The sequence below is a fragment of the Caretta caretta genome, chromosome 6 (assembly GCF_965140235.1).
Source record: "Caretta caretta isolate rCarCar2 chromosome 6, rCarCar1.hap1, whole genome shotgun sequence".
Lineage (NCBI taxonomy): Eukaryota > Metazoa > Chordata > Testudines > Cheloniidae > Caretta > Caretta caretta.
This window is the reverse complement of record NC_134211.1, coordinates 129,901,044-129,927,492: the sequence shown is the minus strand read 5'-3', so window position 1 is coordinate 129,927,492 and position 26,449 is coordinate 129,901,044. Positions and strand designations below refer to the sequence as shown.

Genomic DNA, 26,449 nt, shown 5'->3' with positions numbered 1-26,449 from the left:
AATGTTTAAGAAGCTTCATTTAAAATTAAATTAAAATGCTGATCTTACGCCGCCGGCCTGCTCAGCCTGCTGCCAACCTGGGGTTCCGTTCGCTGGGACCCCGGCTGGCAAGGGGCCGGCAGCCAGAATCCCAGACCGGCAGTGGGCTGAGTGGCTCAGCTTGCTGCCACTCAGCCTGCTACTGGTCTGGGGTTCCATCCGCTGGCTCCTGCCAGCCAGGGTCTCGGCTGCCGGCCCCACTCAGCCCGCTGCCGGTCTGGGATCCCGGCCCACATAGAGCGGGTACCTACCTTCTCCCTGGTTCTAGCCCATTCTCTTTCTCTCTCTCCGCACTGAGCTGAGGGTGGGAGTGCACTGAGCACAGGGCTGGGGGTTGGGGTGTAGGGTCTGGTCAGGAGCTAGAATGAAGGAGGGGGCTCAGGGTTGGCGCAGGAGGCTTGGGGATGGAGTGCTTACCTGGGCAGCTCCCATTTGGTGCGAGGGGTGGGGGTGGGAATGTGGGGGGGGGTGCAGGAGCTCCCGTTTGGTGCGAGGGGTGGGGGTGGGAATGTGGGGGGTGCAAGAGTCAGGGCATGGTCTTTGGGGGGGCTGGGTATGTGTGTGGGGGTGCAGTAGTCAGGGCAGGGGGCTGGGCGTGTGTGAGGAGGGTGCAGGAGTCAGGGCAGAGGCCTGGGGGCATGTGAGGGGGTGCAGGAGTTGGCAAAAGCTGTGGGGGGCTGGGTATGTGTAGGGGGGCTGGAGTCAGGGCTGGGGTGTGTGAGGGGTGCAGGGGTCAGGGCAGAGGGCTGGGGGTATGTGTGAGGGGGTACAGAGGTCAGGGGTCAGGGCAGAGGGCTGGGGGTATGTGTGAGGGGATGCAGGGTGCAGGGGTCAGGGCAGAGGGCTGGGAGTGTGTGAGGAGGGTGCAGGAGTCAGGGCAGAGGGCTGGGGGCATGTGAGGGGGTGCAGGAGTTGGCAAAAGCTGTGGGGGGCTGGGTATGTGTAGGGGGGCTGGAGTCAGGGCTAGGGTGTGTGAGGGGGTGCAGGGTGCAGGGGTCAGGGCAGAGGGCTGGGGGTATGTGTGAGGGGGTGCAGGGGTCAGGGCAGAGGGCTGGGAGTGTGTGAGGGGGGTGCAGGGGTCAGGGCAGAGGGCTGGGGGTGTGGGCTGGAGTCATGGGGGTGCTCCCAGCCCAGAGTGGCTCATGACGGGGCTGGAGGGGATATGCCCTGATTCCACCCCCCATCCCCATCCCCATCCCCACCCCCACCTCTTCTCGGCCTCCTCCCATGAGCAGGGCTGCTCTGGCTCTGCTTCTCCCCCTCCCTCGCAGTGGCCATCAGCAGGTTGGATCCAGGGAGGGAGAGGGGGAGGGGCAGGACCCAGCAGGCTGGGGGAGGGGGGGCCTTGCCTGCCCTGCAGCAGCAAGCTTCTTCACCCTGCCCCGGGGAAGGGTGGGGGGGCGGCGGCGGAGAGGAGTGCGCCAGGGAGGGCAGGATTTTTAATGGCTTGCTGCTGCCTGCCAGGGTCCTGGCCTGGGTTCGGCAGTGGGCGGAGCGGGGCCAGCGGCTGGGACCTGGCAGGCAGCAGCATGCCATTAAAGATCGGCTCCCGTGCCATCTTTGGCACACGTGCGATAGGTTGCCGACCCCTGGCTTAGAGGGAACAGTGCCCCTGCTCAAAGCAGGACCAACACCAACTAAATCATCCCAATCTATAACCCATTAACACCCCGCCTCTCCAGGCTGCTTTTTCCCCTCTCCTGTCCTTTCCCCTTCATGTTTGTTAGGGATGTTTACAGGCCACTTCACCTTGAATGGCCCGTTGAAATAACTGAGAGAAGGTGGTTGAGGTGATATCTTTTATTATACCAACTTCTGTTGGTGAGAGAGACAAGCTTTTGAGCTTACACAGAGCTTTTTTTCAGGTCTGGGAAACATATTCAGGGCATGTCTACACTAGAAATGTAAGTTGACCTATATGAGGTCGATTTACAACCATCAATCCACACTGCCCTCCTTGGGTCTGTGGTGCACATCCTCACCAGGAGCGCTTCCACCACTATCCCAAGAAGGGTAGTCATTTTAGCATATGTGCAACATGCCTCAGGTGTCATTTGATCAGGACTCATCACCGAATTTGGTCCACTGGTTGGATCATCATGGGGAGCTGAGAGCCTGGTCTCTCAGTTCCTCTGGCTGCTCCCTGCCGAAAGCCCGGCTGCCCCACAGATTCCCGGACTCCCAGTGGGCTGCCCCCTCTGTCTTCCCCATTCCCCTTTGGGATCGGAGGAAGCCACCTGGGTCTTCTTCCCTCTCCCTTCCCTGCTGTGAGCTGCGGGAAGCCTCCAGTGGCTTCTTGCCCCCCTGGGGAATTAAGTCCAGCTGCCCTGACTTCTTGGCCCTCAATCCTCCCCTGCCCCTCCCCACCTGGAGCCAGGCAGCCTTGTCACTGAACCATGAAATTGACAAGGATGCCTAGCTTCTGGTGGGGAGTGAGGGCCACCAGAGCTTCTCACCGCAGGTCCCAGTTGGGGGCAGAGTCCATTCTCCCCCAGAGTCAATGTAAAGGATGCAGTGTCTTCATAGACACTGTGTCACTCTGACTACGCTGACATAAGCCTTACAGCTCTCGTGGAGGTGTAGTAGGGTGGAGGAAGGCTGTAGTGTAGATGTAGACATAATTAGGTTGACATAAGCTGCCTTATGTGTGCCTAACTGTGTAGTATAGACCAGTCGTCAGGGTGTCCCCGCTAAATACAAGATGGAACAGATTGTTTAGCATAGGTGGTTAACACATATTTCAAGGGACAATTCAAGGTGAAGTGGCCCTTTAACACCCCTCTAGTCATAGGAGGGAAAGGCAGCTAGGGGGTGAAAGTAGGTTACAATTTATTGTAATAAACCATAAATCCAGTGTGTCTATTTAGTCCATGATTTTTAGCGTCTAGCAAAGTTATGAATTCCAGCTCCCAGGCTCGTCTTCTGAAAGTGTTGTTTCAGAGTAGCAGCCGTGTTAGTCTGTATCCGCAAAAAGAAAAGGAGGACTTGTGGCACCTTACAGACTAACACATTTATTTGAGCATAAGCTTTCATGAACTACAGCTCACTTCATCGGATGCATTCAGTGGAAAATACAGTGGGGAGATTTATATACACAGAGAACATGAAACAATGAGTGTTACCATATACACTGTAATGAGAGTGATCACTTAAGGTGAGCTATTACGGGGGCGTGGGGGGGACGGGGACAAAAAACACCTTTTGTAGTGATAATCAAGGTGGGCCATTTCCAGCAGTTGACAAGAAAGTCTGAGGAACAGCGGGGGGGGGGGGGGGGTAAACATGGGGAAATAGTTTTACTTTGTGTAATGACCCATCCACTCCCAGTCTTTATTCAAGCCTAAGTTAATGGTGTCCAGTTTGCAAATTAATTCCAATTCAGCAGTCTCTCCTTGGAGTCTGTTTTTGAAGATTTTTTGTTGAAGAATTGCCACTTTTAGGTCTGTAATCGAGTGACCAAAGAGATTGAAGTGTTCTCCGACTGGTTTTTGAATGTTATAATTCTTGGCGTCTGATTTGTGTCTATTCATTCTTTTATGTAGAGACTGTCCAGTTTGGCCAATGTACATGGCAGAGGGGAATTGCTGGCACATGATGGCATATATCACATTGGTAGAGGTGAACGAGCCTTTGATAGTGTGGCTGATGTGATTAGGCCCTGCAGTGGTGTCCCCTGAATAGATATGTGGACACAGTTGACAACGGGCTTTGTTGCAAGGATAGGTTCCTGGGTTAGTGGTTCTGTTGTGTGGTGTGTGGTTGCTGGTGAGTATTTGCTTCAGGTTGGGGGGCTGTCTGTAGGCAAGGACTGGCCTGTCTCCCAAGATCTGTGAGAGTGATGGGTCGTCCTTCAGGATAGGTTGTAGATCCTTGATGATGCGTTGGAGAGGTTTTAGTTGTGCAAGTTTTTGAGGATGAGGACTGATAAGTCAGATACAGCATGGTCACTTTGTCAGAAGTGTTCACCCACATATGATACAGTGTTTTTAACTTTTATCATTTTTCTATGAGGTCACACGAGAGTATAGCGATTGTCTGGTTTCACCTACGTAATTGTTATTGGAAATATGTGTTAACTACTTTATGCTAAACAGTGTGTTCCACCTTGTATTTAGCTGTGACACTGAGTGCTTGTCCCAGACCTGAAGAAGTGTGCAGTATAAGCTCAAAAGCAAGTTTCTCTGACCAAGTGAAGTTGGTCCAATAGAATATATTACTTTGTCTCTCTCATGTGTTTGTAAGTCATATTTTCCTGGGAGCGTGTTGTTAGTGGGGAAAAAAGGCTTACATTACATTTGACTAGTGATAAGATGTGTTTTTTGCCATGAGGTAACTAGCATGTATTACCCGACCTGCTGTAAAAACATACCAGAGACCACGCACTTCAGTTATATTGAAGGGTAAACTAGGTGAGGTCAGCACTATGCCCCCATGCCTGACCAACAATGCAAAGGAGTAACCTAACAAAATGGATTCATTCTTAAACATCTTTGATTTTAGTAGTACAAAACAGTAATCTTGTCAGTATGAAGAATACCCCAGAAATGTATCATAGCACAAGTATGTATCTCATATATTTTGCTATAACAGTAAAGAATGTAATTAGAAATAAGACAATTCAGTAGAAAAATCAACATCTATGTATGCACCAAATGAAGTAATAGAAGAATATAAAGCATTCACTTCACTGTTTGCAAGATGGCGGAATTACCTACAGAAATAGGGATTTTTAATTAAATTTAAATTGTGGTGGAGGGAGTCCAAAGTAGCATTAAATGTTCTAGGAATGTCTAGCTGTTTAGGTATATGGGTTCTTTGGAAGAGATAAAAGAAATATGAGTCTACACCCAGATCCACAAAGCTATTTAGCCTCTTAACTTCCACTGAAATCAATGGATGTTAGGAGCTGAAATACCTTTGTGGATCTGGGCCTACTGCACCTGAAGGCTCAGGAACAAAAAGGCAAATGAAAAGAATCATTTTTTTATTTTTATTTTTGGTGATGTCATGATTTTTGGGTCCAAAAGAATAAACTTTACTACAGGGGTGGGCAAACTTTTTGGCCCCAGGGCCATATTGGGTACAGAAACTATATGGAGGGCCAGGTAGGGAAGGCTATGCCTCCCCAAACAGCGAGGTGTGGCCTGGCCCCCACCCCCATTCCAGACCCTGGAACTCACACCCCCCGTCCAACGACCCCTGCTCCCCGCCCCTGACTACCCCCCAGGACTCCTGCATCCTATCCAAACACCCTGCTTTCTGCCCCCTGACCATCCCCCCGGGAAGCCTGTCCACTATCCAATCCCCCCTGCTCCCCACCCTCTGACTGCCCCCCTGGGGCCCTCCCACCCCCTGTCCAACTCTCCCTGCTCCACATTACCTGTGGGGTGGGGGAAAGGAGGGCTCAGTCCTTTCCTTGTGCGTTTTCCCTGCTTGTTTGGCTGCTTTCCCTGGCAGTCTGGCAAGGCTCGCTCCCTGTCTGCGCTTGGCTGCTGAGGACAAGGGCCAAGCATGCTGGAGGTAGAGGGGAGCCCTGGTTTGCTCTGCCCATGTCCCCAGCAGCAGGGCCCAGGCCCCTTGGTCACCCCCCTGCAACTCCCCCTGCTCCTCGCACCCCCCCCGGAACTCCCCCTGACCCCACTGTCCTGGAGCACCAGGTCTGGCTGCGCTATAGCCGTGCCGCCCGTCTGGAGCTGCAGCCACGCTGCCCAAGTGCTGGGGGAACTGTGACTGCTCGGGAGGCAGGGACGGGCCAAAGGCTAGCCTGCGTCCAGCTCACCACGCTGCCGGCGAGTTGGGCTGGCTCCTCTGTAAGCCTGTCCTGACCCAGCTCCATGGCAGGAGCTCAGGGGCCAGAGGGAAGGGTCCTGCGGGCCGGGTGTGGTCCGCGGGCCGTAGTTTGTCCCTCTCTGACTTACTATGAAAATTAGAATTTAAAAATTGAAAATTACAAATTCACAATAAAAACCACAGAAAACGTTATACTAAAACTACTTAGCTGTGACTGCTAAAACTACTAGTAACTATAATATTTTTAATTAGAGCTGTCAATCGCAGTTAACTCACGTAATTAACTCAAAAAAAAAGTTAATCGCGATTAAAAAAATTAATCGTGATTAATCGCACTGTTAAACAATAGAATACCAATTAAAATTTATGAAAAATTTTTGGATGTTTTTCTACATTTTCAAATATATTGATTTCAATTACAACATAAAATACAAAGTGCACAATGCTCACTTCATATTATTTTTCTTACAAATATTTGCACTGTAAAAATGATGAAAGAAATAGTATTTTTTTAATTCACCTCGTACAAGTACTGTAGTGCAATCTCTTTATCATGAAAGTGCAACTTAAAAATGTAGTTTTTTTGTTACATAACTGCTCTCAAAAACAAAACAATGTAAAACTTTAGAGCCTACAAGTCCACTCAGTCCTACTTCTTGTTCAGCCAATCTCTAAGACAGACAAGTTTGTTTACATTTATAGGCAATGCTGCTGCCTGCTTATTATTTACAGTGTCACCTGAAAGTGAGAACAGGGGTTTGCATGCCACCTTTGTAGGTGACATTGCAAGGTATTTACATGCCAGATATGCTAAACATTCGTATGCCCCTTTTTGCTTCGGCCACCATTCCAGAGGATATGTTTCCATGCTGATGTTGCTCATTAAAAAATAATGCGTTAATTAAGTTTGTGACTGAACACTTGGGGGGAGAACTGTATGTCTTTGGCTCTGTTTTACCCATATTCTGCCACATATTTCATGTTATAGTAGTCTTGGATGATGACCCAGCACATGTTTGTTTTAAGAACACTTTCACAGCAGATTTGACAAAACGCAATGAAGATACCAATCTGAGATTTCTAAAAAAAGCTACAGCATTCAACCCAAGGTTTAAGAATCAGAAGTGCCTTCCAAAATCTGAGAGGGATGAGGGGTGCGGCATGCTTTCAGAAGTCTTAAAAGAGCAACAGTCAGATACCGAAACTACAGAATCTGAATCACCAAAAAAAAAAATCAAGCTTCTGCTCGTGGCATCTGACTCAGGTGCTGAAAATGAACATGCATCGGTCCTCTCTGCTACTCATTATCGAATAGAACCCATCATCAGCATGTCCTATCGAATGGTGATTGAAGATGAAGGGACCATAAGAATCTTTAGAGCACCTGGCACATAAATATCTTGCGACATTGGCTACAACAGTGCCATTCAAACACTTGTTCTCACTTTCAGGTGACATTGTGAACGAGAAGCGGGCAGTATTATCTCCTGCAATTTGTAACCAAGTTTGTTTGTCTGAGCAATTGGCTGAAGTATGACTGAGCGGACTTGTAGGCTCTAAAGTTTTACATTGTTTTATTTTTCAATACAGTTTATTTTTTGTACATAATTCTACATTTGTAAGTTCAACTTTCGTGATAAAGAGATTGCACTACTGTATTTGTATGAGGTGAATTGAAAAATACTATTTTTTTTACAGTGCAAATATTTGTAATAAAAAATATAAAGTGAGCACTATACACTTTGTATTCTGTGTTGTAACTGAAATTAATATATTTGAAAATGTAGGAAACATCCACAAATATTTAAATAAATGGTATTCCATTCTTGTTTAACAATGTGATTAATCATGATTCATTTTTTTAATCACTTGATAGCCCTATTTTTAATGAATTGTTATTAAAATACAAATTATATAGCACAATGACATTCATCTGTTAACAAAGATAAATGAAGTGCTAAGAATAGTAGTTGTAAAAGCATTTTAAAAATAAATTATTAAAAGGCGCAAAATTACTTTTACAATAGATTACAAGAAAGGAAGTCAAACTCAGGGTATCAGAACAGCAGATAAGACAAATTTATGTAGTGCTATGTGGTTTTATGCAGACATTTAAACTAATAAGGAATTCTTTTCAACTCTAAAAACATGTATGACAATTCTGATATTTTTAGGAGTGTGTGTAAGTGTGTAAAATACTTCAGTGAATCAAGTCCCTTTTAGTAACTCAGTCATTTCAGATGAAGAAGAGCTCCCTTGTTTAGGTATTGGGATGCACTGTGCCTTTAAGAACACAGCCCTGGGAAGTGGGTGCTGAGATGTTCCATCCTGTGAAAGGGAGGGGGGGAAGAAGCCCTTCTGTCACCCACACCTGTTTCTGCAACCACTGCAGGTGGCTCAACCTTTATCCCCTTTACCTCTTCCCATCCCAGTGTTTTTTCCTTCTCCCAGTATCTGGCAGTGCCTCTATCCCATTCTTACCCCCAACTCCTACTCCCTGTCTGTGATTTTGCCCTTGGGCCTTTCTCCTTCCTCTACCTCCAGCTGTTTTGCCATCCTGTGTATTCATTCCTCCTGCCCCCACACACAAATTCTGCCCATCTCTCTTCTTCCCCCCCACCCCAGTGTACCCTTGAACCCCCATAAACAGCAGGGAACACATTGGAGTCCCAAATAAGGGCAGAGTGAGGGTGGTGGCTTCAGCAAATATTACTGTAACAGCAAAGCAGCAGATGGTGCCATTACACCTGTGTTGCATCACTTGCTCACGTGGCCTGGCCTGGATGGTGTTTCAGGGCCTCAGGGCAGCCTATGCTGCCTCCATGTTGTCCTACACAGTGTCCCCCAGCCCTGGAGCACCCACAAAAAAATTGGTGGGTGTTTAGCATCCACTGGCTGCCCCCTTATCAGCACTTCCCCCTTCTCCCAGTGCCTCCCACCCGCTGCAGATCAACTGTTCCGTGGCATGCAGGAGGCACTGGGAGGGAGGAGCGAGGGCTTGGGCACTTGTGGGGAGGAGGTGGAACAGGGCAGGAAGAGGCAGAGCTGGGGCAGGAGTTCGTGGAGAAGTCTGACTTCTTAATACTATATCCTCTTCCACCCCAGCCCGGGTCACGCTGCCTGTCCACCCAGGGGTTCTTCACATTGGCAGCTCGCTGTGGCAGGCCCCCTCTTCCATTCCACCTACCTTTAAGAAGGCGGAAAAGAAGTACTACGTCGCTGCAAAAGGGTTCAAATATTTGTACACTCACCCTCCAGAGGCATCACTGGTCATGTCCACTGTGGATGAAAGGGACAGGCAGGACCAAGTCAGCGGCACTCCGAAAAACAAAGACGCCAAGCGACTAGACTTGTTTGGCAGAAAAGCTCATTCGACAGCCATCCTGCAGTTTCAGGTGTCTAACCACCAGGCCTTGTTAGTCAAGTACAGTTTTAATCTGTGGGACTCTCTTAGCAGATACAAGGAGGCCCTCCCACAGGACCAAGCCCAGGAGTTCGCTGCTTTGGTCGACAAAGGTGCAGCGGTAGCGAGAGGCGCCCTGCAGATGACCTGGGACGCTACAGATTCAGCAGCCAGGGTGGTCGCCTCTGCAGTGGCCATGAGGCACAGCTCCTGCTTGCAGTCCTCCAGTTTATCCCAGGAGATGCAGACCACCATTCAGGACCCCCCATTTGAGGGGGCACGGCTCTTCTCCAAGCTCACAGACACAAGGCTTCATGACCTTAAAGACTTCTGTACCCGTCGCTTCTTGGGCCTTCATATCCCTCAGCAGTCCAGGAAGCTGTTCATCCTCTTCCTTCACCTAGACTGAGGAAGTCCTGGGGGACTCCCGGGCTGAACATCTACAGGAGAAAGGATAGAGACAAGGGATCTAAGCAGCGACACCAGTCGTCTTCCCATTCATCTGCTCAGCCTTGCCCTTCTGGGAGCCAAGGAGGCTAGAAGCAGACATTTTGAGGATGCACTAGAGGACGGTGACCCAGTCTCTTTCCTGGATTCAGCCTCCCACTCTTTCCTCAATCACCTGTGCCCTTTCTGGTCAGCCTGGTCTTGGCTGACCTCAGATCATTGGGTGCTCGACATAATATCTTCAGGTTACACCCTGCAGTTCATGGCCTATCCTCCCTCCATCTGGAAGTGGTCCGCATCATATTCCAGATATGGGGGAATCCCCAGGTGGATCTGTACGTATCTAGGCAGAATAGGAAATGCCACGTTTTGTTCTCAATTCAGGGGATCAACAGACGCTCCCTGTCGGACGCTTTTCTGCTCCTGTGGTCAGGGACTCTGTTGTACGCCTTCCCACCAATGCTGTTAATTCACAGGATCCTCACGGAGATCCAGCAGGACACTGCAAAGATGATCCTCATAGCGCCGGCTTGGCTGCGCCAGCACTGGTTCGGCATGCTTCTGGACCTCTCTGTAGCTGCTCCATTAGCCACTGCTTAGGCTGTCCCTGCTGTCCCAAAACCACGGTGGTCTTTGCATCTGAACCTGGCAGCGCTGCACCTGACGGTTTGGCTGCTGCATGGTTAAATGCAGAGGAGCAGGAGTGCTCAGCTGGTGTCCAACAGGTCCTGTTGGGGCAGCAGAAAGCCCTCCACCAGATCGACCGACCTGCCCAAATGGAAGCGGTTTGCTTGTTGGACCTCCGACAAAGGCATTTGGCCCACTGCAGTTAATCCTGGACTACCTTCTGCATCTCAAGCTCCAAGGTCTATCAAGGTCCACTAGGCCAGTGGTTTTCAAACTGCGGGTTGCGACTCGGTACTGGGTCGTGGAATGTAAGGCACTGGGTCATGGCAGCTCTGGTCAGCACTGCTGACCAGGCCGTTAAAAGTCCCGTCGGCAGTGCTGCCCGGCTAAGGCAGGCTAGTCCCTACCTCTTCTGACACCGCGCTGCGCCGAGGAAGCAGCCAACAGCAGGTCTGGCTCCTAGGCAGGGGGGGCCACAGGGCTCCGTGCACTGTCCCTGCCCCGAGCACCAGCTCTGCACTTCCATTGGCTGGAAACCGTCCAATGGGAGCTGGGTGGGAGTGGTGCCTGGGGGCGAGAGCTGCGCGGAGCTGCTTGTGTGTTTCCACCTAGGAGCCAGACTTGCTGCTGGCCGCTTCTGGGGCGCAGCGTAGTCCGCAGTGCCCGGACAGGCAGGAAGCCTGCCTTAGCACCCCTGCTGCACTGCTGACTGGGAGCCGCCCGAAAAAAACGTTTGAAAACCACTGCCCTCGGCCACTATCTCGACCTTCCATCTGCCACTCCAGGGTAGGTCAGTTTTCACCCCGGACATGACTGCCAGGTTCCTCAAGGGCCTGGAGGAGGAGAGTAGGTTGCATTTCCTAGACGTCAGGAGGACACTAGCCTCCTACATTGAAAAGACCAAGCCATTCTGCAAGTCAACGCAATTGTTCGTCACAGTGGCCGACAGGATATAAGGTTGTCCAGTGTCCGCTCAAATAATTTTTTCTTGGATCACTGCGTGCATTCGCTGATGCTACGATCAGGCGAAGGTGCTACCTCCGGCGATTATAACCGCTCTCTCAACCAGGGTGCAAGACTCTTTGGCAGCTTTCCTAGTCCAAGTGCCTATCCAGGACACTTGTAGGACAGCCACCTTTTCGTCTTTCCACAGTTCACGTCCCATTACGCACTTACCCAGCAGGCCCGGGACAATTCTGGCTTCAGTAAAGCAGTACTCCAAGCCGCTAGACTGTAAACTCTGAGCCCACCTCTGAGCATGCTGTTTGTGAGTCACCTAGAATGGAATCGACATGAGCAAGCATTTGAAGAAAAAACAATTACCTACCTTTCGTAACTGTTCTTGGAGATGTGTTGCTCATGTCCATTCCATTACCCACCCTTCTACCCTGCTGTTGGAGTTGCCAGCAAGAAGGAACTGAGAGGGCATAGGGTTGGCGGTGCCTAATATACCAGCACATGAGCGCAGCACACAGAGGGGCACCACAGCTGAACCTATGGATACTGCTAAGGGAAAAATCTCTGACGACTGCGCACATGGGCGCGCACACACCTAGAATGGAATGGATGTGAGGAACACATCTCCAAGAACAATAGTTGCGAAAGGTAGGTAACCGTTTTTTCCTTTTTCCTTTAGTTTAAAATTGGTTATACAAGACTGTGTGTGATATCTGTTTTTAGCTTAATGAATACAAAGGCAAGAAAACTGTGTGGATTCTGTTTTGTGTAGCTTCAGACAACTTTAAAACCTCATATGGAGAGAAAAAAATCACTGCAAGGTGTTGAAAGGAACCTAAGCCTCTGAATCTTTTTATGAATAATATATATTCATCTGACCAGAAAGCAGGTGAGAAGTAAGGAAAGGCTGAAGGATCGGAATGAATGTATATGGTTATCAGAAAGACACCTTAAGGATATAGGTACTGTTATTGGGTAGACCACAATGAGTTCCATACCAAGTCTGGGTTTATTTAGCTTTGGATGTCGATTTAGTTTTGGACAATTTAAAAAAGGATTTCAAGGTAGTATAGCAGTGTATCACTTGTCTCTTAATGTTTAGTAGTTCTATACATAAAATGTTCCAGATTTTCTTGAATTCAAAGCATTTAAGAGAAAACATACCTTAAAACAATAAACATCCTCTGTTTGCCAAACTTTCCTTAAGGTCTGTCACTCCATGGAGGTGGGGATGGATGTTTTTCTAAAAGATATGCTGCAGGAATTATTTTGGGGAAGCTCCGTGGCCTGTGTTTTGACAGGAGGTCAGACTTTGAACTTCCTGTGATTATGGGAGGCCAGGTGTAGGTTAGATCTTACCATCTTTATTTTTAAGAGGATACATTCAATTGCATAACACAAGAACCAGGAGTCACCCAATAAAATTAATAGGCAGCAGGTTTAAAACAAACAGAAGGAAGTATTTCTTCATACACCACACGGTCAACCTATGGAACTCATTGCCAGGAGATGTTGTGAAGGCCAAAACTATAAGAGGGTTTAAAAAAGAATTAGATAAATTCATGGAGCGTAGGTCCATCATGGCTATTAGCCAAGATAGTCAGGGATACAACTCCATGCTCTGGGTGTCCCTAGCCTCTGATTTGCAGAAGCTGGGAGTTTACATCGGGGGATGGATCACTTGATGATTGCCTGTTCTGTTCATTCCCTCTGAAACACCTGGTATTGACCATTATGGGAAGATAGGATACTGGGCTAGAAGGATCATTGGTCTGACCCAGCATGGCCGTTCTTATGTTATGTTCTTAAGATGATAGTTCCCCTCAAACTAATCCTTCTCCCAAAAAAGACTTCCTTATGCGCAAGCTATTAAATCTTTTTTTCCTGATCCTCTTCTACTGATAGAGATCATTTTAACTGCGGGAAACTTGGTAGTGTGGAGTTAAATAACCAGTCTAATGACAGGGTTTATTTCCTGTCTAAATCTGCCGTCTCTAGGAATAATCCCACATCCTTTATTTTTATTTAGGCTGAAAGAGAACAAATTAATGCCATGAACTAGTGAGAGATCACAGCATTCTTAAAAAAATCCTATCCGATTTGACTTAATGTGCATATTCTTAAATATATTAAAACATCCATACTGCAGTCTATGCTAGATTTGAATTCAGGTCTCAAATGATTCCATGTATACTTGAGGATATTAGTGGGCCATGGGAAACCTTTTTGTAGTTTAGTACCTTAAGTGGTGTGGGGGTGAAATTGATCAGTTTTTATGTGGTGAAAGTTATGTTGATTTTGTTTAGTAGGGGAAAATATTTTGTTTAATTTGATACCATATGCCACTGCACTCATGGCTACTTTCCCACTTGATAGAGTGGGATAATTATGCATGCATGTCTTTGTATATACTGTTGGTAATATATTCAGCTGTTTTTTTAACTGATCTCATTGAGTTATAAATATACTCAGGCACTATTGAGAATTTCATATTTAAATTTAAAAGAAAATTTATTTGTTCTACAGTTCTATTTAAAAAAATATTTTTATACTATTGTGTATAACTAAAATGTCCTGGAAAGATTAAAATGATTTGCAGTTACTCTGCTTTTTAATTATAGCTGATTTAAATCAAATACTGGGAGATTAGTTAAATGTAATGATTCACTTGTATCTGAGTGATGCATGTTGCTGTAACTTTTCTAAGTAGGTTATGTTTACAGTCCTTATCTACTTCAGTTTTGAAGCTCCAGGTGACTAAATCCTGCTGTCTTTCATAATAGTCTTTCTTGGTTTGTTTTGTAGAAGATGATTAGATCAGATAGTCAGTGCTTGTACACTGTGTATGTAGTGGGGATATCATTTTCTTCCATACCGCAGATTAGGTCAGGGAGATGAAACACAAACATACATAATGAAAAATTTAAAAGATGTATCTAATTACAAGAAATAATAGTGTAAAAAAACAAAAAACCTGTACATAAAACCATAGCTATGATGTTATCAAAATTTAGCAAAGGCGTTGGCTCCCTTTAAAGGAAAAATGTCTACCTTTATATTTTGTATATGCTATTTTTTAGTTAGAAGTCTTGTTTATGTTTGTTAGCTTATATTCAAATACTAATTTACACTATACAGGTCTTTGGGTGTAATGCACACTACACTTTTGTCTTCAGGTTTTTCACGTTCTCATCTTGAAGTATTTCTTTGATCTAATAGTAGTACTGCATTATGGAAGTTATTGCTTCTCTTAGTATATAGTATTTTATGGCACACCATTCCAGTAAATGTCTCCCCTGACCTGTTCAAATCATGTTATTTAGATATTTTATTCCAATGTGAAATGCAGATCTCACTCAAGTCCCATCATGTTGTTAATTTAGTGGTTAGTGACTGTCATTTACAAGTTACATTGATTATATGCCATAGAATATGTATTTCTTCAGCTCAATAAAGTCCCTACAGATTCTACAATAGGTCTTTGGGGAAGAACTGACTTATTGGCTCCCGGGGTATAATTGTTCTGTTGAAGAGTGTGCCACCTTTATTCTGCCTCCACAGATACAGGCAAAGTGAACAAGAACTCCTTGCTGCAAGAGATTTAGGATGTTCTGATTTTTTTTCTAAATTAAAATAAGCCTTAATGTTTTTAATTTCTGATGCAGAAATCTGGGCAAGTATTTTTCACTGGCTTTTGGGACAGAGAGATTGGATTCTGGCTTCCCTTTCTTCCTGAAGTACTACAACAGCATATGCCCCTGTAGCCTAGCAATCAAGCAGAAAAAAGCCTAGAGGGAAAACTTGATATTCTGACACTTATTGCCCGACAGTGCATAGACAATAAGCTCTCCTCGTTTTGTGGCCAGCTCAGGAAGGGGGTCACCCTAGTAGCCTTCTCCTGAGCCAGAAAAAAGTCAGGAAGCCCCAACAGTGAAGCAGCAACCAATCCCCTTGATCTTTCCTGCTTTGCTTCATTTCCTTCCAGGAGGGAGCAAGTGACACAATGATATGAAGGCAGTTCTCCCAAGGTAGAAATTGCTACTGACAAGTTGCGTGAACCTGCTACATTAGCTTCAACATTTTATCATGGTCCTAGCAGTGGATCATTTCTGTCTCCCAATTCAAGGCCATGGAAGGAGGCAAGAGAAGCAGACCCAGATCCACCCAACAGAGCATTAAGTTAGTAGTTGGAGCCCCAGACTCATTTTCCAATAAACAGCCCACTGCTCACATCATAATGGGCTGCTTAGTCTGCTGACTTTATAATCCCTTAGTTAGGTTTTCCACATTCAACGGGTCTGTGACATGCAGGGATGGAGATATGTTCCCATACTGAAGCTCCTCTCACTCATCTCCCACTCCCTTTCCTTTCCCATTGGTGATTCTGTGGGGGGAGAAATCTCTGTAGATGAGCTGAGGCAGTTTATCGCTCTCCCCTCCCCCAGGACTTGCCTTCAAGTGCCCTAGTATGTCTAACCTAGCAAATGCAAAATAAGGAGCCAGAACAATACAACTTGCAGTATAAGTTGAAGCAAGTGAGCAAAAAGAACTATGTTCAGTTGTCATCGTAGTGGGTACATGTAGATGAATTGTAGACTTGATAATTACCATAGTTAGAGATCGGAATATTATAGGTTTATGCAAAGTAAAACTGGAATAGTTGACTTCTGGAATAAACATGTTCTACTTCTAAAACTGTGATTTATCTGATATTGATTTTCTGCTGTTAGTACATTTCACTCTAGACACAGGGGAAACTTTCCCAAACTGTTTCCCTCTGGTTTAGCCTTAACCAGTGTTTAAACTGGTGGGAGCTGTTGGTACCCAAGATTCCAACAAGCAGACCTGTACTTACTACTGCAGTTAGCCTCGTTTTTCAACATGTTTAACAAAAATGGTTATAAACAGGTAGGGCGTCCAGAGTTTTCTGAATGTTACAGCTTTCACTGGCTTTTACACCAATTCAACTGAGCTCCTCCTACAACCTCTGGGAAATTGTGTAAATATAGTTAGTACAGACACTACCTCAGTCTGATTACTAGTGGTGATTACTAAGGTCAGCTCCCAGACTGCTACGCTGGGCATCACAAAATGGGGAAGAGATGGACAGCCCTCTGTGGAGATAGAGGTGGTTAGGGACTATTTAGAAAAGCTGGACGTGCACAAGTCCATGGGGCCGGACGAGTTGCATCCGAGAGTGCTGAAGGAACTGGCGGCTGTGATTGCAGAGCCATTGGCCATTATCTTTGAAAACTCGTGGCGAACCGGGGAAGTCCCGGATGACTGGAAAAAGGCTAATGTAGTGCCAATCTTTAAAAAAGGGAAGAAGGAGGATCCTGGGAACTACAGGCCAGTCAGCCTCACTTCAGTCCCTGGAAAAATCATGGAGCAGGTCCTCAAAGAATCAATCCTGAAGCACTTGCATGAGAGGAAAGTGATCAGGAACAGTCAGCATGGATTCACCAAGGGAAGGTCATGTCTGACTAATCTAATCTCCTTCTATGATGAGATTACTGGTTCTGTGGATGAAGGGAAAGCAGTGGATGTATTGTTTCTTGACTTTAGCAAAGCTTTTGACACGGTCTCCCACAGTATTCTTGTCAGCAAGTTAAGGAATTATGGGCTGGATGAATGCACTACAAGGTGGGTAGAAAGCTGGCTAGATTGTCGGGCTCAACGGGTAGTTATCAATGGCTCCATGTCTAGTTGGCAGCCGGTATCAAGTGGAGTGCCCCAAGGGTCGGTCCTGGGGCCGGTTTTGTTCAATATCTTCATAAATGATCTGGAGGATGGTGTGGATTGCACTCTCAGCAAATTTGCGGATGATACTAAACTGGGAGGAGTGGTAGATACGCTGGAGGGGAGGGATAGGATACAGAAGGACCTAGACAAATTGGAGGATTGGGCCAAAAGAAATCTGATGAGGTTCAATAAGGATAAGTGCAGGGTCCTGCACTTAGGACGGAAGAACCCAATGCACAGCTACAGACTAGGGACCGAATGGCTAGGCAGCAGTTCTGCGGAAAAGGACCTAGGGGTGACAGTGGACGAGAAGCTGGATATGAGTCAGCAGTGTGCCCTTGTTGCCAAGAAGGCCAATGGCATTTTGGGATGTATAAGTAGGGGCATAGCGAGCAGATCGAGGGACGTGATCGTTCCCCTCTATTCGACATTGGTGAGGCCTCATCTGGAGTACTGTGTCCAGTTTTGGGCCCCACACTTCAAGAAGGATGTGGATAAATTGGAGAGAGTCAAGCGAAGGGCAACCAAAATGATTAGGGGTCTGGAACACATGAGTTATGAGGAGAGGCTGAGGGAGCTGGGATTGTTTAGCCTGCAGAAGAGAAGAATGAGGGGGGATTTGATAGCTGCTTTCAACTACCTGAAAGGGGGTTCCAAAGAGGATGGCTCTAGACTGTTCTCAATGGTAGCAGATGACAGAACGAGGAGTAATGGTCTCAAGCGGCAGTGGGGGAGGTTTAGATTGGATATTAGGAAAAACTTTTTCACTAAGAGGGTGGTGAGACACTGGAATGCGTTACCTAGGGAGGTGGTAGAATCTCCTTCCTTAGAGGTTTTTAAGGTCAGGCTTGACAAAGCCCTGGCTGGGATGATTTAACTGGGAATTGGTCCTGCTTCGAGCAGGGGGTTGGACTAGATGACCTTCTGGGGTCCCTTCCAACCCTTATATTCTATGATTCTATGATAGTGCATACAGCTAACATGAATTCAGAGTTAATGGTCTCTTGTCAAATTAACAAAGATGTCTTTGGAGAAAACTTGTGATGGTGTTACAGAGTGCTAAGACTCTTTCGATACTGCTACCCAAATGGACCAACAAATTGAAAAGGCCATTTGTCTAGAGCAAAATCTGATTACTCCAATAATAAAATTGTAGAGTTAGTGCTCGTGCAAAACTAAGTATATGGAAAAAAATCCTGACCACCTTTGGCAAAGGAACAAAGGAGAAAAACAGTATTAAGATGAATTAGAGCAGGTAATTTCCCTTGTTCCACTGAAGTAGAAAACAGGCTTGCATGATGTGTATGAACAGAATTAAATAAAAAAAAAAAATACTTACACCCTGGAAGACACAAGAAACTTACCTTGACAGTGGAGAACACTGTAATGGGAAATAACATGGGCAGTATCCATCTGCTATACTATAAGCTATCCTGAAGTGAATTTAATCACAGAATAGTCTCTACAAGATTACCATTTAACCTACAAACTAAGAGAGTCAGTTAAATTCTATTTATTTTATCTCTGTTTGGCAGATAACCGTTTATTAAAGCTGACTGTTTATTATAGATAAACAAACAAAATTTTGAAAAAGCATAATCATTTCTTATCTTTGCATTACATATGTGCTTTTTGTTTTACCTGCAGGTTTTGGAAACATTTGCTGGCCGCCTGATTAAAATTCGAGTTTTGGCACAGCGTGATATTCCCAGCCTTACAAAGTACCAGATAATTCTAGCAAGAGATCAGTTTCGGAAAAACCCTTCTTCACGCAATGCGGTAAATGTTACTTAGTAATGTAATTGGCTAAATGAGTTTATATTCTACAGTATTCAATAAAAAGTAGTAATACTCCTACATTTACATAGTACATAAAATACCAATGGATCTCAAAATGCTTGACAAACTATAAATAGAAATTACCACAGATTTGCAGCCCTGGGATGGAATGTGCCAACTTGTTTAACCACTCTCAACACCACTGAAGGACCATTTAGGACCTTGGTTCTTAGACTTTTGTACTGGTGACCCCTTTCACACAGCAAGCCTCTGAGTGTGACCCTTATACATTAAAAACACTTTGTTTAACACCATTATAAATGCAGAGAAAAAGTGGGGTTTGGGTGAAGGCTGACAGCTCGCGACCCCTGCTGTAATAACCTCACGACCCCCTGAGGGGTCCTGACCCCAGTTTGAGAACCCCTGATTTAGGAAAAGAGGGAAGAATACTGTATCCATCTGAAACTATATAGGGAACTAGACGTGTAAAATATAACTGCCAAGATTACTCTGAGGTCTGAAAATTCAGCTAATGCACCTCCTTGTTTAAATTGCCCCAGGGTTTTTACTAATCACAAATAGTCTTCCCTTCATTTATTCAGTAAGCCAGGTGACAGCTATACAGAGAAACTCAGTTCATTTATGGTTTTCCAAAAGTCCTATGAGTGCCTTAAGCATAACAGAGAATGTAATTTATAACAACCAGTACAACTTTATCAACTCAAGATGCTTAGGTTGGGTAAGTGTAAAGGAAATCCCATCCTGCCAAACACAACAAGCAGTACAACAAAAAGAGCAGTACAACAAAATGGTATTCTCTTGGTAAGGCAGATAGTTAATTTATTCCAGAGGACAAGCAAAACAGCATTGGTGTATTTTGAAAATATTTTTGCCAATGTCCATTATTCTCAAGTGATTCCTTTATCAAAATTCTTCCATGACTCCTTTGAGAAAAAAGGTTACTTTTATTAATTATTAAGAAACTTTCCCAAACCATTTCCAGCCTGGTTCATGAGGTTTTTGGGGAACAAACCACCAATTCAGTATTGTTTTGCAGTTTCATTTTTCAAATGTTAAACTGATTTTTGGCATCAAAAATTGCAGTTTGATCCCTGTTGCTTATTGACCTCTTTTATTTAATCCAATGTGTCATAATTGTTTTATTAGGGGATACAACAGGGCGTAATTGAAGGAGATTTTGCTCTTTGCATTAGTTTGTATCATGGTTATGAACTACTCCTGCAGATGGGAACACGATCATTATTTATCTTCCTGTGTGGAATTATGGATGGATCAAAAGGTAAAATGCATTCACAAACAAACTATCTCTGCTCCTTATTTCCTCCTCCAATTAATTACTAGGAAATAAAAACATATTACGTTGAGTACCAGGTATATATGAGTATTTAAAATTATTTAGAACAAAAATAGTTTAACAAATGAGTTGCAAATAAAATTTGTATATTTTCTTTTTGCAGCTTACATTTTGATGAAAATATCATGCTCAATGTAAGACTTGAAATAATCTGTAGATGAGATAGTGTAGTTAGATTGGGAAAGCAATGATGTGTGTATGGAGATAGATCAGTGAAGTATGAGGAAGATGCAATCAGAGTTCAGAGCACGATACAGCAATAGACCAGAGTAGAGATAGAACCAGCCATTAAAAGGTCTGTGCAGAAATGGATTAGGTCTTTAAGGCAGTGTCTACACTGGCCAAAAAAAAAAAAAAAAAAGGACCTGTAATTCCCCAACAATTCAGCTCTATTGGTAATAGCAACCATGGAAGACAGAGCGTGGGCAGCACTCTGGTGTTTTTACCATCATGTCTCCTGGCTCTGCAGGGTTAGGTACATGACGGTAAAGTGCCTGAACACTGTCTGCACTACCTCTTCCTCCCTCGCCATCACCAGTGGAGTATAGTGTGTTCCATTTTTGATGGTGTAGAAAAGATCTTACTGTTGTATAAAACTTGGATTCTTCTTTGACTGGCCTCTGCACATTCCTGTTCGTGGGATTAGTACCTCCTGGCATCAAGCTGTGCAGTCTTCTAGAGAGCAGCGTCTGGGGCCACTTGCCCCTTCCTAATGCGTGTGTGTGTGTGTATGTATATATATATATATATATGTGTGTATGTATATATATATATATATATATGGTGATGGGTTCTGAGAGTATAAAATGGGAATGGTCCCAACTGCTGCTAATTCCTTCTTTACTGCCAAAGGTGCAGTTATTGCACACAGGATCCTTGATGCTTTCCTCATCCAGTGTCAGCTTTGGTGATGTACTAGTCGAAGTGCAGTACAGCATATTCACATGCAGTGGGCCTCTGTCTAGCATAAGTTGCTCAGAGGATGTGTCCCCAGACCTAACTGGATAGTCTGAGTCTGGTGTTGGGAACCTGGCATGGTTAACTCTGCTTTTATAGGGAGCACAATAGTCCCCTGATCCTTTGGGGTATACTATGTTGGCACCCTTATACCTAGATCTCCTGTCCTGGAGTCTTTCCAGTATCAGAAACTTAATCTCAGATAAACACTACACAAAGGTGATGGTTACAGATGGTTTACTTTCAGTTCCTGCAGAGATAGCTTACTGAGGGTCTAGAATTTCCTTTTGTGGGAGTCCTCCAGATGAAATCAGTAGAAATGTTCAAGTTTCCAGGTGTCAGGGCATTTTTTCATTCATTTCCGCATCTGGACCTTGGCCCACAGACAGGCTCCTTAACAGTGTAACTGGGTGATACCACACCCAGGCTATATCGGTGGTCTTCACAACACTGATTTACAAAGATTCTACCTCTTCTTGACCCTACTTACAACTGAGCCACTTAAATCTCAGATCATTCAAGATGGAAAAGGTGAAGGAAACGCATATATAAGGGAATTCCCTTCTCACCTCCCTTACCATCTCTAAAGGAATATTTCCAGATGTGGACTGGGATATTTATCTTGCCACCTCACCCCCACCTTTTCAATGTTTGTGGATCTCGTCCCAGATGAAAGCTTCATGCCAGTGTTCTGGAGTTGAGAGCTGTTTTGTTTAGCTTGGAAGGCTGTCTCTCTTTGGCCAATACCACATACTCATGTGGTGTAGGGTGGAGAGCTATGTCCAGGCAAATACTTTGAAGAGAGTTTACATGCAATGACACAGATGTCTGTCTTAGGTCTTGTTCGGGTATTGTGTAGTACAAGGAGAGTAGTCCTGACTAGGCAAGGAGACCGCTCATTGTCTCCAGTTCTGATACATGGTCAAACAAGACCTAATGTCCTTGATAGAAGCCCCTTGTCTTGGGCTGGAATCAGAAATTCCTCTGTGTATTCTCTTTGATCCTATTGTTTCACGAGATCTGTCTGTGATTTAGTCGGGGATCGGTCCTGCTTTGAGCAGGGGGTTGGACTAGATGACCTCCTGAGGTCCCTTCCAACCCTGATATTCTGTGATTCTGTGATCAGCTGGTGCGGAGCCAAGATGTTGTTAGTAATCCTAACCAGGGTTTGCCTTTGAATATGATACGTCTTCCCAATTCATTGGATCTTTGTCATCATGAGGTGGATGTAGCTGTCATGGGATATTTCCTCTGCTTCATGTATCTTTTCTTTTGCTTTTGGGATTGGAGTCTTGTTTCACAAAGCTCTTGGGACCTCTGGTTTGTCAGAGTATCATCTGTACCATACAGCAGACATCTGTGAAGAAGTCATTCCTCATAGCCTTTCAGCCCACAGACTTAGTTAGATACAGGCCAGATGGCAAATGCTCTCTAAACTGTAGAGCATATGAGAAATGTGATTTGGTCAGTGTCCTCATGCCCATTTTCAGTCTCCAGCCATCTGTTTCCATCTTGGACAAGTCACTAACCTGTCTGTATTTTCCCAGGTCTCATTTATGCCCTTGTTATGACTTGTCCGTGTTCAGTTATCTGGATATATCAAAAGGTATTAACTAATCTGAACACAGCACCCATATTACAGGCTTCCTTACTAGTTTTTTTATAGAAATTGCAAAGCCATTACTTGAAAAACTGTATGGTCTTAACGCAAAAAAATTGTTGTCCTTCACTGGGTCAGATCTGGGAGAGCAAGATTGTAGGCACTTCTAATACTCTCTTGATCTGTCATCCAAAGGTGATGCTCATTTTTAAGTCCTTGTTCACCTGGAATTGCTCATCCCATCTTCTGAGAGGTACTGCTCACTAATCTCCCACAAATGGGAGAATGCAGAGCCACTGGAAAAGAGATTTACCAGTAACTGTTCATCAGGCATGTTGCCTCTGCATATTCCTACTCATCATCAACTTGCCCCCACTTCTTTTGAGTCTCAGTTTAATAATTCCAAAATTAGGCAAGGAACTGAGGAGTGGTTGGAGTCTTTGGAATTCTCCTCAAGGGGCAAAATGGCTCTCAAGATGGTTGGGCAGCTCTCCGCCAAGAGATGCCAGCCGCAGAAGTGTGAGTGTGCAGGGATGTCACATTCAAGCAATAACAGTTACTGGCGAGTAACCTCTTTCTCAACCTGGGGTGTCAAGGTTCCTTCCTCACTCTGAACTCTAGGGTACAGATGTGGGGACCTGCATGAAAAACTTCCTAAGCTTATCTTTACCAGCTTAGGTCAAAACTTCCCCAAGGTACAAAATATTCCACCCTTTGTCCTTGGATTGGCCGCTACCATCACCAGACTAATACTGGTTACTGGGGAAGAGCTGTTTGGACGCGTCTTTCCCCCCAAAATACTTCCCAAAACCTTGCACCCCACTTCCTGGACAAGGTTTGGTAAAAAGCCTCACCAATTTGCCTAGGTGACTACAGACCCAAACCCTTGGATCTGAGAACAATGAAAAAGCATTCAGTTTTCTTACAAGAAGACTTTTAATAAAAATAGAAGTAAATAGAAATAAAGAAATCCCCCCTGTAAAATCAGGATGGTAGATACCTTACAGGGTAATTAGATTCAAAACATAGAGAACCCCTCTAGGCAAAACCTTAAGTTACAAAAAAGATACACAGACAGAAATAGTTATTCTATTCAGCACAGTTCTTTTCTCAGCCATTTAAAGAAATCATAATCTAACACGTACCTAGCTAGATTACTTACTAAAAGTTCTAAGACTCCATTCCTGGTCTATCCCCGACAAAGACAGACTATAGACAGACACACAGACCCTTTGTTTCTCTCTCTCCTCCCAGCTTTTGAAAGTATCTTGTCTCCTCATTGGTCATTTTGGTCAGGTGCCAGCGAGGTTACCTTTAGCTTCTTAACCCTTTACAGGTGAGAGGAGCTTTCCCCTGGCCAGGAGGGATTTCAAAGGGGTTTACCCTTCCCTTTATATTTATGACATGGGGTCACTACCACCCACCCTTTCTTTGTGGCTAGATGGAAAGGAATGTTGGTCCATACACTTTCTTTTGTAACATGGGGCCATGGTATGGAAAAGGCTGAGAACCACATATCTAGAAAGGGTTCAGGGTACAAACAGATGTATAGAATAAGATACACAATATATTTTAACCACTTAGGATGTGTCTACAATGTGTTGTAAACCCTGGTCTGTGGGACCTGTGCTTGTGGCCTTGGTATGCTTGAGCATCCACACTGCATTGTAAACCTGGGTCTACAGTTGTGGGACCCGGGTCTCTCAACCATGCTAGCGTATCCATACTGCACTATGCAGACCTTTTGACTTGAGTTTGTGGCTTGAACTGCATCCACACTGCAAAATGATGGGGCTTAGACCCAACTCACAGTGGGACTAGGGCTTGGACTTCTCTACACGCTCCCCAGATGAATCCAAGGAGCCAGGTCCTGAGTGCTTGCTGACCCAAGTCAGAAAGATTTGTGTGTGGCTGGTAGGGCGGGGTTGGGCTCACACTTGAGTCTGACCCTGGATTTCCAATGCAATATACACATATCCTTATTAATTTAGAAAGAAACTAATATGAATCTGGCCACGTCTACAGTACACACTTGCTTCGGAAGAACTACATCAGTCCAGGGTGTGAGCAGTGTAGTTATACCGATCTTAACTCCCTGTGTAGACAGCTGTGTGTTGGCAGGAGAGCTTCTCCCACTGATATAGCTACTGCTTCTTGCAGACGTGTGGCGTTATTAAGCCGACAGAAGCTCTCTGATGAGACCTTGTATTCATGATACCATTAGCACTTCTGGATGATTTGATACCAATGTAAAAAAAAAAAACAATCTTACAGAATGCCTCAGATCATAGAAATCTTTAGCAAATAGTAATGTATATGCTAGTGTCTTGTGACATTCATGTGTTGGTATTTTTACAATTCCTGCTTTCATACATGCTTACTTTGACATTTTATTACTATCTACTAATACAACAGACTATTACTGTTGTATTAGTAGATGCATGCACTGGAGTATGCATTTATTATTTTTCCCATTTCTTCCGTTTCACTGCTTCCTTAAGCCCTTTCTACAATGGGAAGTTGATTACTGACAACATTCTCCGTTACAGTGGGTTCCCTTGAACCAGTGCTGGCAATAGTTCAGCTGTTAGGGTAACCAGGGCAAACCTTTTTTCTGCACTGTTACAGAAACGTTCAAGAAGACATGTAACACTGTCCTGCTTACACTAGTAGCTCAACTGTTTTCAGCTATGGGTCCCCTTGAGTGCAGAAAGCATCTTCAACAGCTGGCCAGTTTCCTAATTTAAACTGGATAATATTAAAGAGACAAGGTGAGTGAGGTAATGTCTTTTGTTGGACTAACTTCTGTTGGTGAAAAGGACAAGCTTAAGAGTTCTTTAATAATCATTTTTAATTTTCCTCAACAGGATGTAGACTTCCGTTATGTGCATTTAATCCTCATACTTACACGCTAACACCCCCTGAAATAATACTTACTCCCAATTACATAAGCCTTTCCATTATAACCTTAGCTGCTTCAGAAAATTCTATTTCAGTTTCAGTTAAGGAAATGTGGAATTGATTCTGAATTAAATTCAATTTATATGTAGCAAAACACCAAATTTTTTAAGATTACTCAAGAGTTTGAATATTAAACCATCTTATCTTTTTATAAAGGCTTGACTCGTGCCAGGAATGAACTTAGCCGGAATGAGGACTTCATAAAATTGTATCGGCAACTTGAAAACATGTTTTCAGACACATCTGTGACTTCAGCAAATGGAAATTTTCTTTACAACAATAGAACAGGTCAGTGTTTACCTTTGAAGTCAGCATATTTGCTTCCTGAATTTTTTCTAGAAGAGCACTTTTTCCCCTCAAAATTTAAATCTGGCAGAAGGTCTATTCAACATAAAGCCTAACTGCTGATTATTCGTGATGCAAAATAAGTCTGATATTCAGTGTGGTGCCTCTCTTTCCTAGTGCACAAAACTGGATGGTAGTTACATTGCAGCTTTTATGTGTTCTATTTAAACAGTTCCATCTGTCTTCAAATCACAGTTTTGTAGATCTGAAGCCTTGAAGTTCAGTTAGAATTTAACTATAAATTATTATTATAATCTCTTAACTAGCCTTGTGCAATACTTTTTTAATTTGGCCACAACAAAAGTAATGTTCTGGTCTTGAAAAACTGGGTTTAACAAACATGCGCTTCAGTAATGAGTTCACTGAAGTTCATGTGCTAGATAGTTATTGTAATTAGATTGGAAATGTTGGGAATTGGTGCTTCTCA

General features: G+C 44.6%; 1 protein-coding gene across 1 annotated transcript in view; it reads left to right on the top strand.

The window, feature by feature from the left end:
- The window catches only part of FANCM (FA complementation group M), a 154,098-nt gene that overhangs the window by 41,275 nt on the left and 86,374 nt on the right, over positions 1–26,449 (top strand). The window contains 3 exon segments of the mRNA XM_048853667.2: positions 18,653–18,784; positions 19,952–20,084; positions 25,834–25,965. Of these exon segments, the coding sequence (XP_048709624.2) occupies positions 18,653–18,784; positions 19,952–20,084; positions 25,834–25,965 (397 nt within the window).